The sequence below is a fragment of the Pongo abelii genome, chromosome 9 (genome assembly GCF_028885655.2).
Source record: "Pongo abelii isolate AG06213 chromosome 9, NHGRI_mPonAbe1-v2.0_pri, whole genome shotgun sequence".
In the NCBI taxonomy this organism is placed as follows: Eukaryota; Metazoa; Chordata; class Mammalia; order Primates; family Hominidae; genus Pongo; species Pongo abelii.
In genome coordinates, this window is record NC_071994.2 from 23698954 (window position 1) to 23710949 (window position 11996).

Sequence of the window (11996 nt, forward strand, 5' to 3'; positions counted from 1 at the left end):
CCTTTTCCAAAACTTTGGCAATTCGGGTGCCAATCTGTTCAAGCGACTGTTGTGGATATTGGTCTTTACCGAGATTTTGTAATACCTGGAAGGAAGGAAGATGGTAGATTAGAAGAATGAAGATGACGCAGGATCTAGATAATACTGCTAATGCTGAGTTGGGCACTGTACCACAGAGGCAAACTGTTTTTCTGGGATACATGCTATGGTCCTATTGGTAAGGTAATCTATGGAAGACACATTTAAGGCTGTTTTATCATCCCCTCAGCTCTCCCACATGTAACAAAAATTACAGAATGTAAAACACATTCATTATAGCAACATTAGAACAGAGTAAATGAAATAAACTATGTGTAATCTTGTCATTCAGACATGTAAAGACATATAGAGAGGTATTAACAACCACTTTTAATACCTTTATATGTCTTTCAGATATTTTTCTATGTACATTTTTTTCTCACAAAATATTGAATTACACTGTATACTGTTACCTATGTTTTCACATTATATATTGTGAATATTTATTCAGGTCAATAAGAATATTTCTACATATTTTCTAATGGTGCCACTGTATACTATCTTACATCTATACCAAAATTTATTTAACCAATCCTCTACTGTTGGATACTTGTGACATGTTTTTCCAATTCTTCTAGGTATACGCTTTGCTAGGTATATATTGGGTCTGCCTTCTTTACCTTTCCTTCTTAAAAATGTCAACAGGAGAATTAACTGCCCCATACATTTTTCTCAAGAGTCGGTATTTGATGGCAAGGCAGAACTACCCCCCTTGAGGGGTAAATCAGAATTAAAATTCCATGGTCATAAAGAAAAAAAGAATAATAAGCTCAGTCCCAGGGCCTGAAAGAAATCAGGCTTGGCCCAAATCCACCTAGGTGATGCCTAACTGAAAAAAGCCCATTTTTTTTTTCAAAGGCCTGGTCACCTGGGCTTTCCACTATCAATGTGCATCCTAACCGTGAAGCTAAAAAACGCTTGAACAAAGCCGAGCACTCACCTCTGTTAACTGACTCTCCCCTGTGTAGTGCAGGCTGGCTCGGTTGGAAACCCCATGCAAGTGGTCCAGGGTATGCATACTCGTGGGGAGATTGCCATTGCAAAGAGGCTCCATTGCTGGCTGCTGTATAGGGGTGGCAAAATCTATGTGTTCTGTGATGCTGAAAAATGGAGATTACCACATTAGCTATGGGAAATTTTTGAGTAGGTGGGAAGAGAAGAGAGACAGCATTAACAATCAGCTCATCATAGCTTCAACATGCTATCCCGATTTTAAATGAGGTAAGTTTTCTTCTAGGATTTCTTCTTCCAAGATATAAGTGGTGATAAATACCCACAACTGGTTATATCTTTTAGTTTTCTTTTATGCACAGCAGCACATTCCTCCCCACAGAAGAAGTTACCTAAAGCTTAGACAGTAAATCTTATAGAGATACAGCCGTACATTGTATTTAGGTGTAAGACTAAGTACTTCCTTTCATTTTCCCACCATATACAAGCTAACTATTATAGATTATCGTATGCACTAATATGACAAATTGGCACTGCCATGTTTTACTTGCAGCTATTTAAAAAGTCTAACAATTATTAGGCAAACATTCACTCATTATTTATTTAGAGCCTATTACATGTCAGATACAAGGACTATAATAATGAGTAAAACAACATAGTTAGTCCCTGCTGTTATCATGTTCATTCTCTTGTGAGTGATTCATTTATTACACGTGATAAGTTATAAAAGATAAAATATGGTGCAATGACAGTACACTCCAGGAGGATATATGTTGCCTCTGTGGTGGAGGAGGGTAACTAGTGAAGGATTCTGTGGAGGTAAGATTAAGTTGAGGCCAGAAGGTTTAGTATGAATTAACCAGCTGAGAACCCACAGTGAGAACAATGCCACAGACAAAGGAGACACCACGTGTGACAGCCCTGGCAGGAGAGAGGGCAAAAGAGAGGATGAAAAAACAGGCAGGGAGCAGATCAAGAAAGGCTTTGTGGTCCACTTTAAATAGCAGTAAGAATTTCCTAGAGTGCTTTAAGAATGATTTGACTTACATTTGAAGAATTCTGAGTACTGTGGAGAGAATAGATTGAACAGAGGCAAGAGTGAACAGAGCAAGAGGACCAGCTAGGAAGTACTGGATGAACTGATGTAGGGATGGTTATGCTCTGGTTTGAGGAGGCAGCAATGGAGATGGAGAAAAGTAGGTGGTTTTGAAAAATACTCAGGGAGTAAAAGTGCTAAGAATTGGTAACAGGCTGAATTTGAAAAGCAAGGGAGGAAAATCGTTAAGGATAACTCCCAGGTTTTTGGCCTAAACATTGCTGGAGCTATTTACTAAAAATAGGAAAAGAAAAAACAAACAAACAAAACAATAATTTTTTAATATGGAGAGTGGGCAAGAAAATTATGACTTTAGTTTTCCTGAGCATGGGGTGCCTGAGTGCGATATAGACAGGTCAGGGAGACAGACAAATGAGTTGAAGGCATTGTAAAAAGGTCTGGTCTGGAGATTCAAGTTTGGGAGCTGTTAGTACATCTTTGTGTTGATTGGAATTTTGGGAGTAGATCAGTCTGACTAGAAGTGATTACAAAATAAGAAGGCTTAGTGGTAAATCCTGGGGAACTCCCACACCTAAAGGGTAGAAAAGGGGCCAGCAAAAGAGAGTGAGTGTCCAGTGAGGAAAAAGCAGTTATCAGAGGCATCTACTATGTCTTGGTAGGTGTTTGCAAACCTGGATTTGCTCTGGCTCCCTTACAACTGCATGACATTCATGAGAAACCATGGGTTTTGTGCTTCTATAGAGAGGATCCAGTCTTCAATTCAAACTAAGCAGGTTATACATGGCTGCTAGATAGCTTACAAAGGACAGGTGAAGGCACCGGGAAGGGGGGCACACTCACTGTTTTGCTACAATGGGTTGGGTCCACCTGGGGGCCATGGTCAGCATGGTCATCCTTTGAAAATTCAGCTCTAGAAAGGATAACTCTTCTACTAGCTGCTAAGAGGGCATTCTTAAAGTCAGCTGGGTTCAATGGGACTCAAATGCCATAAAGGAGGGAGAGGCTTAACATACTTACTCAATGTTTTTTGAAGAAACTGCAAGCCAGGTACTCACGATGGCAGTCAGCTCTACCCAGCGGAGTTTGAGGCATTCGTCTGGGCTGGGCCATCCCAGACGCTGGTAGTCACGTTTTTTTCCTGGAAGGAAAGTATGCCATGAATCCACGCAATTGCAAAGGAACAGAACCCAAAGGGCCTTATGCTCTGGTGATTACTTCACCCGGATTGGTGTATTTGGAGGTGCTAGTCATTCCTGTAGTCTTTAGCATTTCCCCCATCTATGATCTAATTAAAATCTCGTCATTATGCAATGGAACTAAAGATCATCTCTGAGTAAAGATAGGTGGAGAAGAAAGAATAAATGAGTCCTTTGCTAGATTTAAGATTGATCAACATGAAATAAGGGGTTAAGGTATTCTTCAATGTTAACATTCTTACCAAACTTAATTTTTGCCCCTCTGTATTTTGATTTTATAAAGACAACTCCAACTTAGTAGAAACATTTCTCTCTAAAGCAGGGTTTCTCAGCCTGGTATTATTGACATTTCGGGCTGGATAATTTTTTGAGGGACCTGCCCTGTGCATTGGAGGGTGTTTAGCATCATCTTTGGCCTCCACCCACTGGATGTTGGTAGCACTGTTCCCCAGATGTAACAACAAAAATGTCTCCAGATATTGCCAAATGTCCTCTGGGGGACAAAATCACACCCAGTAGAGAGAACCACTACTATAAAGAAGAGCAACAGGGAATAATGATGTTAATGAAAGATCATCATCTCCTCCCAGCCCCCACCACAACACTACAGTCCAAGAACCAGCCTGGTTATCAACTATTTGAAGAGCACTTCCTGTGTATTCAGATCCCATGCTAAGTGCTTTACATCCTTAACCTCATGAGGTTAAGTTTTTTCCATTTTTCTTTTTTTAAATTAGAGACAGCACCTTGCTTTCTTGCCCAGGCTGGAGTGCCGTGGCATGATACTAGCTTTCTGTAGCCTTAACCTCCTGGACTCAAGTGTTCCTCCCACCCTGGCCTCCCAAAGTGCTGGGATTATAGATGTGAGCCACTGCATCTGGCCTGAAGTAGGTTTTAACCCTCATTTCTCAGATGAGAAAACAGAGACTCAGAGAGACTAGGTGACTCCAGGTCATCTGGCTAGCAACTGGCAGAGCTGGGAGTCTGTTTGACTCTAACGTGTATGTTCCCAATCAACAAGCTATTTAAAGCTATGAAAAATTTTAAAGCTCTGTTTATTAATATCCTTCGTAGGTACCACCTTTTGGGTCTGGGCCCTTTACTTACATCAAATCCCCAAGAAAAGAGCAGAACTGTCTTGTCTGGGAAGGGTTTTCTGAAGGAGTTATTATGGAATAGGCAGGAAGGAGAACTTTAGTTCTGTATAGCGCTTTTTATATTATAGGAATTTACCAACAGTAGAAAACTGTTTGAGGTACAGGCAGGGGTTTAGACTGAGATTTTAACAAAACAGAAAGGAACAGTTTTGGAAGAGTTTCAAATTAACTCTGTTTAAATTAATAACTTAAATAAGCCATAATTTTCACAAAAAATCTAATTTTTCTTTTACATTTAATAATTTCATTTGAAAAATATTTATTGAGCACCTGTTATAAGGGGCTGAGAACCATAAAAGACACTAGGGGTACAGACAGGAATAATAAGACGGCCTGCTCTTGAGCTCACAGTCTAGTAAGGAAGGTAAACATAAACAAATCATTACAATACAATAGGAAAAGAGCTAGAGCGAAGATATAGAACAATTGCACAGAGGAAAGAGTAACTAATTCTGCCTGAAGGTAACAAGGAAGAGATGGCACTTGATTTTGAAGTTTAAGGATGAGTGATATTTTAGCACGGCAGAGGGCAGAGGGGGCACAGGGCATTCCAGGCAGAGGGAACAGCATGTGCAAAGGCACTGAGGTAAAAACATGAGCATGGTTGGTTCAGAGAATGGTGTTGAAGGGTACACAGAGGCGGGCTGTAAAGGGTCTTGTACACCACACTAGGAAGTTTGAATTTTATCCTGTAGGCAATGGGAAGGCTTCAAGCCCACATCTCTCCATCTGGTTCACAAGGATATCATAAGAGGCTCTGTTAAATGCCTTGCTGAAATCCAGTTACATTATGTCTATGGCACTTTCCTGGTCTTCCAGTCTAGCAGCCCTAACCAAAAAAGGAAATGAAATTAGTTAAGCATTATTATTAGTTCTTAGAAAATCTACAATGGCTCTTAATGATCTCCATTTTTCCCCCATGGGCTCACAAACTATTTAATACTTTGCTTTATAACTTGGTCAGGATTTATCACGAAGCTGATTAGTTAGCAGTGAATAGAATCCATACTAATTTGAAAATTGGGATTTTGAATCTCTCCAGTATTTCTGTCCTCTATGCTTTAGAGCTTTTCACTTTAATGCCAATAAGTGGTTCCATGATCTCATTTGCAAGTACATTCAATGCCCTACTTGGGCCCACCAACTTGAATACATTTAAAACTGCTTAAGTGCTCTTGTATCATCTCAACCATATTCGGCTTTAGTTTTCACTTTTATAATACATTTTTAGTTTTTTGTTTATAAAAGTAATATAGGCTTATTGTAAAATATTTAGAAAATGGAAAAGTCATACAGAAGAAAATAAAAATCACCTATAGCTCTGTTAGCACCCAGAGATGACCATTTATAACATTTTGATGTATTTCCTGCTAGTTTTGTTTCTATGTGCTTGTTTATTATACCATATTTCATCAAATCTAAGATCCTGCCTACTGTAAATATACATTATTTTACAGGATTTAAGAAAGAAAAACAGTGGCAATATATAAGATACTATCAACTGTAAGATGTATTCCAATTTCAGAGATATTGAAATGTGAAAAAAATGTAGTTGATGAAATATAGCATAATGATTAACGTATTCTCTACATTTACTACTTTATAAATTGCTTTTCTTTACTTACTATATTACCAATATCTTGAGTGCATATTATGCAGCATAGACGTGTTATGATTTATTTAGGCAATTACAACATTTAGGTTGTTTACAAATTTTTATTATAAGCAATCCCATGATCAATATCTTTCTACTTACATCTATGACACTTGTAAGATGATTTACTTAGTGTAAATTACTAGAAGTAGAATAACTGGTATATTTTTAAATTTTCTGATGCGTCTAGTCAGACTACCCCAAAATTCACTTCAGTTAAATAAAATGTGTGTTACACATTTAAAAACAATTTGATAATCAAAACTGGTATCTTACTGTTTATGCCTGCACTCCTTTGATTGCTGATGAGGTTGAACATCTTCTCAAGTTTAGTGGCCATCTGTGTGTGTGTGTGTGTGTGTGTGTATGTATTTGGTGAACTGCCTATGTACGCTGCACGCATTTTATTGAAATACTGTGTGTTTCATATTGATTTGTACGTGCTCTTTAAATGATATTGATACCCTCTGCTAATCACATATTCTGTAAATATATACAAAAATAATCTACAAAAAAATACTTTGCTTCCGTCCTTTGTCTTATTTTGTGGTACTTTCCAGTGTCAGAATTATTATTTTCTTTCCCTCTCTCTGCCTTAGAAAGTTCTTTCCACATGGAAAGAGCATGTAAATATTCACCTAGTTTTTCTTCCTTTATGATTTATTACACATGTTAAATCCACTGGAATTTTCATTTCCATAATGTTTTAGAGTTTGAACATTTTTTTCATTGATACAGAAGATAGACTGGTTTCTTGACCACTTTGCCCCTTTATCATCTCATCTGAACTATTTCAAGTTACAAATACAACCTTTGTGAGAAATGAGATAGTGACATCTAAAACAAGAAGCTGGCATATTAGACATTCAAATTTACCTTGTGGCCCAGGAGATGCCACCTTGGGGCCAGTGATCTCTAGGTTTGCTTGGTAACGATGTCCATTTTCTATCTGACTTGTTTCTACTTTTTTCCCAGGAGTTTTCTTATGATCTCCTTTGGGTTTCTTTACACGTTTGACCTGGAATGTAATCTGGGAAACAGAAACATGTTAGGGACAAATGAGAACAGTGATCAAATCTGTCAATGATTTGTGAATACTAGTTTAAGAATAACCAAGTACTGTGCTCAGGTTAAGTTCTCTCCTTGAGTTTAATTCTTAAAGACCTAAATAAAAAATGGTTAGTGAAATGAACAAAATAACCTAGTCTCAAAGAATTTATAGAAGAAACTGAAAAGAAAGATGTCTGAACTGGACAGTTCCAAGTCTGCAGGCTCTGACAGTGGCTTCACACCCATCCCATTTCCTCCTGCCTCCCAGAAGAGCCAGCAATACATAAGTAACATGAAATGCTTCCTCCCAATAAAATTCCAATGTGAAGGCTGTCCTGGAGTGTATAGCCAAGTAGTGCCACATATCCAACAGAAACTTCCCACTTTGCATACTAAGATCCCCTGAAAGACATGGGCTACAATTTTGTGAGAATTAAGTTGTCAAACTTACCCATTCTGTTGCTTCATCATCTTCACTTCTGCAGTCTCCATAGCAAGAGCTTCTGGCCACTCCATCCTGGGGACCTTTCTTCAGCACCCGTATTCCTTGTAAGTCTAGACGCCGCCCTTTCATCTCTAGTGCACCCCCAAAGCCTTCCAAAGGCCATGCCTGTTGAAATTCATCCACCAAAGCCAGTATTTCTTCTGACATTTTGGTTTCATCGGAATTCTCCATCTCATCAGAACCATTGCTCTCCTCAACCACCGTACCTGAAATTCAAGGGCCAGCACGTTAGTAAAAGGTACATAACACTCATTCAAGACCTTGGGTGACTCCAACCCTGCTTCTGGAGAAACGTTTTGGCTCTGCTTAGAGGCACTTCTATAGCCCAATGTAATAAAAATACCATTCAGCATCTTCAAAATACATAATAAAATACCAACTTTGTCATCTAGCGTTTGCCAAAAGCCTGGCTGAGAACAGTGGCAGCTAGACAGCAGGCAGTCAGAGATTCTGTTATTAGTGAGCATGAGGACAGGTATGTGATATACTATTTTTTAAAAAAGATCCACTTGCTCTACATTCAAAACATAGATGGCAAGGATGAAGCTTATTATGTTATTTAATATATGAGATTCTTCAAGGTTTATTCAAATATCTGGACATAGCTGTGTGTCCAGACCATATAGCTGGCTTAATTGCCTTAACTGAAAAATGATTTGTTTAATGGAAAACTATCCTAATTCTGCATGAAGGCTCCCATTTTTCACTAATGGCTGATATAAGAAATAGCAATATACTACAATAATTTCTTTCTAAAATGATTACCAAGATATTATTTAGGTGGCTCAAGTCTCTTATATAAAGACTCCTATGGAAGACTCTCAGTGTAATGGCCTAGCAAAAATTCTCTCCCCTGAGAACTCAGTATGTTTCCTTCATTATCCAATGAAGGTTACATAGCCCTCTTGAGTTCTCCTCTAAGCTTGAATAACAAGGAAGCTCAGGCAAAATTTGCCCGAGTTTCTTAACAGAAGCCTTTCTTTTAAAAAATTCTTCACTACTTAATTTTTCCTGTTTATTTTGAATTGGCTGGATGTTACACCGTGCATTCCATGAAAGTCATCCCTAGGCCCTTTAGGAAGTAGATAGCGTACAAGAACAAATAACAAAATGTCTCCTTTTGTAACACGTACCCACAGGAAAACCTGAGAGCTCTGGGTTGATACCTCACAAAACGCCAGTTTCATTATTCTAGTGCAATAATCTTCAGTTGGTAATTGTGGCTTGTTCAGGGATTTAGAACATGGCATTACAGCCATGCACCACATAATGAAGTTCTGGTCAATGATGAACTGCATATACCACAGTGGTGCCATAAAATTATAATATTGTATTTCCCCTGTACTTTTTCTGCATTTAAATATGTTTAGAGACACAAATATTTACCATTGTGTTAACGCTTGCCTACGGTATTGCAGTACATAAACATGCTGTAGAGGTTTGTAGCCTAGGAGCAAGAAGCTAAACAATATAACAAGGGAGTGCAGTAGGCTATACCACCTGGCTTTGTGTAAGTAAGTACGGTACACTCTATGATGTTCCCACGATGGCAAAATCACCCAAGGACGCATTTCCTAGAACATATCCCTGTCGTTAAGCAACACATTGGAAAAAATTCATGCTGTTTAGCTACAAAGAGTTCTGCAAACCCAGTAATCCAAGGTTATTGCTTCCTTGTGCTCCTACCATATGGTAATATTTATCATTATTTAAAAATTCTGAGAGAGAGGGGCTTTCATTAATGGAAACTGATATTCAAATGAAGAGAGAATACGGAGCTTGCTGCAGGTTTCTGTTGCTGGTAGCCATTAAGCTTTTCCAAAGGCTGCTGGGGTTGGGGCGACAGCAATTCCTAAAAAAACAAAACTAAATATGTACATATTTTTATATTTTCTCCTCACAGGTGAGGAATAAGTAGATTATAAGTGTGCTCTGAGTTGGCAAAAAATAAACCAAACTTTATTGACAGCCTACTATGTGTCTATCTCTGTAAGCTGTAGGTGGGAACAAAAAAAAAAGGAAAGTTTCTAACCTTAAGAAATTAAATATAATGAATTTATAATCAAATTGGAGACAGAAAACTACATACATGAAATAATAAGAGAACAATTAATTTTTTTTTAAGAGGAAAAAAATATTTGCATGTAATGACAAAATGCTTCTTAGAGAAAGGCGGACTACCTGAGACAGGATTTAAACAGACAAGAGTAGAGGGTCAGGGAGATCACTCACCATAGGGACTTTTTTTTTTTTTTGAGATAGAGTCTTGTTCTGTCACCCAGGCTGGAGTGCAATGCAGTGGTGTGATCTCAGCTCACTTAAACCTCTGCCTCCTGGGCTCAAGTGATTCTCCTGCCTCAGCCTCCCATGTAGCTGGGATTATAGGCGCAGGCCACCATACCTGGCTAATTTTTTTGTATTTTTGTAGAGATGGGGTTTTGCTATGTTGGCCAGGCTGGTCTTGAACTCCTGGCCTCAGGTGATCCGCCCACCTCAGCCTCTCAAAGTGATTGGATTCAGGTGTGAGCTACTGCATCCAGCCTTCCAGAGTGACAATTTTTTTTTTGTTTTAAAAAGCATGTATGCATAGACTCATTTGTCTACTCACATACATACAGGGGTAGTAAAGGCACATGTGAGGGCATTAACAATTTCAAATTAATTAGAACAAAGAATGTATACGGGGATAGTAACAAATAAGATACTGAGGAAAGGTAGGTGATGTTATAAATGTGTGGGAAAGTCATGAAGAGGATTTGTTGTAAAGGGAGCCTCTTGTTTCTTAAACAGAAGAATAACAGGATGAGGGCCATAAAAATTACAAAGGTTAAAGTCTTAGAGTAGTAAATCAGTTTGTGTATTGGAACCGGGGTGTTGGACAAGGAAAGAGAAGACAGAAGACAAAGAGACCAATTAGAAAGGTATTGAATAATCTTTATAAGAGTTACAGAAGTAGCTTGTCTTAAGGTAAAGGGAAAAGGAATTTTTATAAAAGAGAGGGTAAAGAGGTATACAAGGAAATGTTAATGGAGAAAAATTAATAATAGGATAGGCTATAGGTGATTTCAAGATTTTTAAGTCTAATGTGAAAAACTGGGATTTTTAATATATGACTGTAGGTTTAGAATCTGTGAATATGTAAACAGAATGATATTTATAAAGACAATGGAGTTAGGAAAGGGCAACAGGATAAAGAGTTGGAATTGTAGACACTTGTCATTAATTCATGAAAATGTTTGTTGCCGTATCTAGCAATGTGCTGAGGGCTGGGTTGTAACAACCCATGGAACTTACAGTCTAGACAAGAATGGATGGAGGAATGTATCTTCAGATATTGTCCTATATAGAACACTGTCCTACACAACTGTCCCATACAGCTGAAAATACAGAATTCTGGTTTGGTGAAAGGTCTGGATTGTAGAGAGATCTCGGAAGGTTTCAAATTATGCTTGAAGCAAGAGGAATAAGTAAATCTTAGGCTTGCTGCTTGTAAGACAGATGGTATGATATAAACTGAAAACAGAGCCTATTTTTTCTTGATTTCGTTACCAAGCACCATTTTCACACTGGCAAAAAGAATAAATATTGTGAAGTTGGAGAGAATGTGAGCATCCACAGTGAGGTTTATGTGAGTTCACATCCTTTACTGAGATGAAGCCTATTCCACGGTAGTGGGAAGGTTTATACTTGTATCTGAGCCATATTAGGTACTATCAAGAATCACAGGGACTAGAAGAAGTGTTAAGAGATGAAGCTACGGGCCGGGTGCGGTGGCTCACACCTGTAATCCCAGCACTTTGGGAGGTTGAGGAGGGCGGATCACCTGAGGTCAGGAGTTCGAGACCAGCCTGGCCAACATGGTGAAACCCTGTCTCTATTAAAAAATACAAAAATTAGCCAGGCGTGGTGGCGGGCGCCAGTAGTCCCAGCTACCTCGGGAGGCTGAGGAAGGAGAATGGCATGAACCCAGGAGGCAGAGCTTGCAGTGAGCTGAGACTGCGCCACTGTACTCCAGCCTGGGTGACAGAGCAAGACTCCATCTCAAAAAAAAAAAAAAAAAAAAGACATGAAGCTATGCATATGTAGTCCTGTTGAAAACAAAAAGAAGCTTGTAATGTTCCACACACATCTGGAGATTCATGTTTAAGTCTGTGCACCTCACTTTAAGAGATGTCCAAAGCAGAGCACATTCACAGAAAATATACTTGGCAAAAGTACTCAAAACCATTTTAAATGAAGAGAGACTGAAGAAGTCGACGGGGATCCAGTGGCAGGAAGAGTAGCTGATATATTACACCAAAGATTCGGGCTTGAAAAGATTTTGAAAAATTCCAAAGAGATTACTTCA

General features: G+C 38.6%; 1 protein-coding gene across 6 annotated transcripts in view; it reads right to left on the reverse strand.

Annotated features, from left to right (window-relative positions):
- Nucleotides 1–11996, reverse strand: part of TTC17 (tetratricopeptide repeat domain 17) — a 144109-nt gene that overhangs the window by 49619 nt on the left and 82494 nt on the right. For 5 of the 6 annotated variants that reach the window (XM_002821858.6, XM_054524474.2, XM_054524472.2 and 2 more), the window contains 5 exons: nucleotides 7595–7854; nucleotides 6970–7123; nucleotides 3104–3224; nucleotides 1019–1178; nucleotides 2–85 (listed from right to left, as the gene is read on the reverse strand). In XM_002821858.6, coding sequence (XP_002821904.3) covers nucleotides 2–85; nucleotides 1019–1178; nucleotides 3104–3224; nucleotides 6970–7123; nucleotides 7595–7854 — 779 coding nt within the window. Of the gene's footprint in view, nucleotide 1; nucleotides 86–1018; nucleotides 1179–3103; nucleotides 3225–4681; nucleotides 5269–6969; nucleotides 7124–7594; nucleotides 7855–11996 lie in introns of those variants that run through there. The other variant, XM_024255692.3, reaches the window with a different exon arrangement.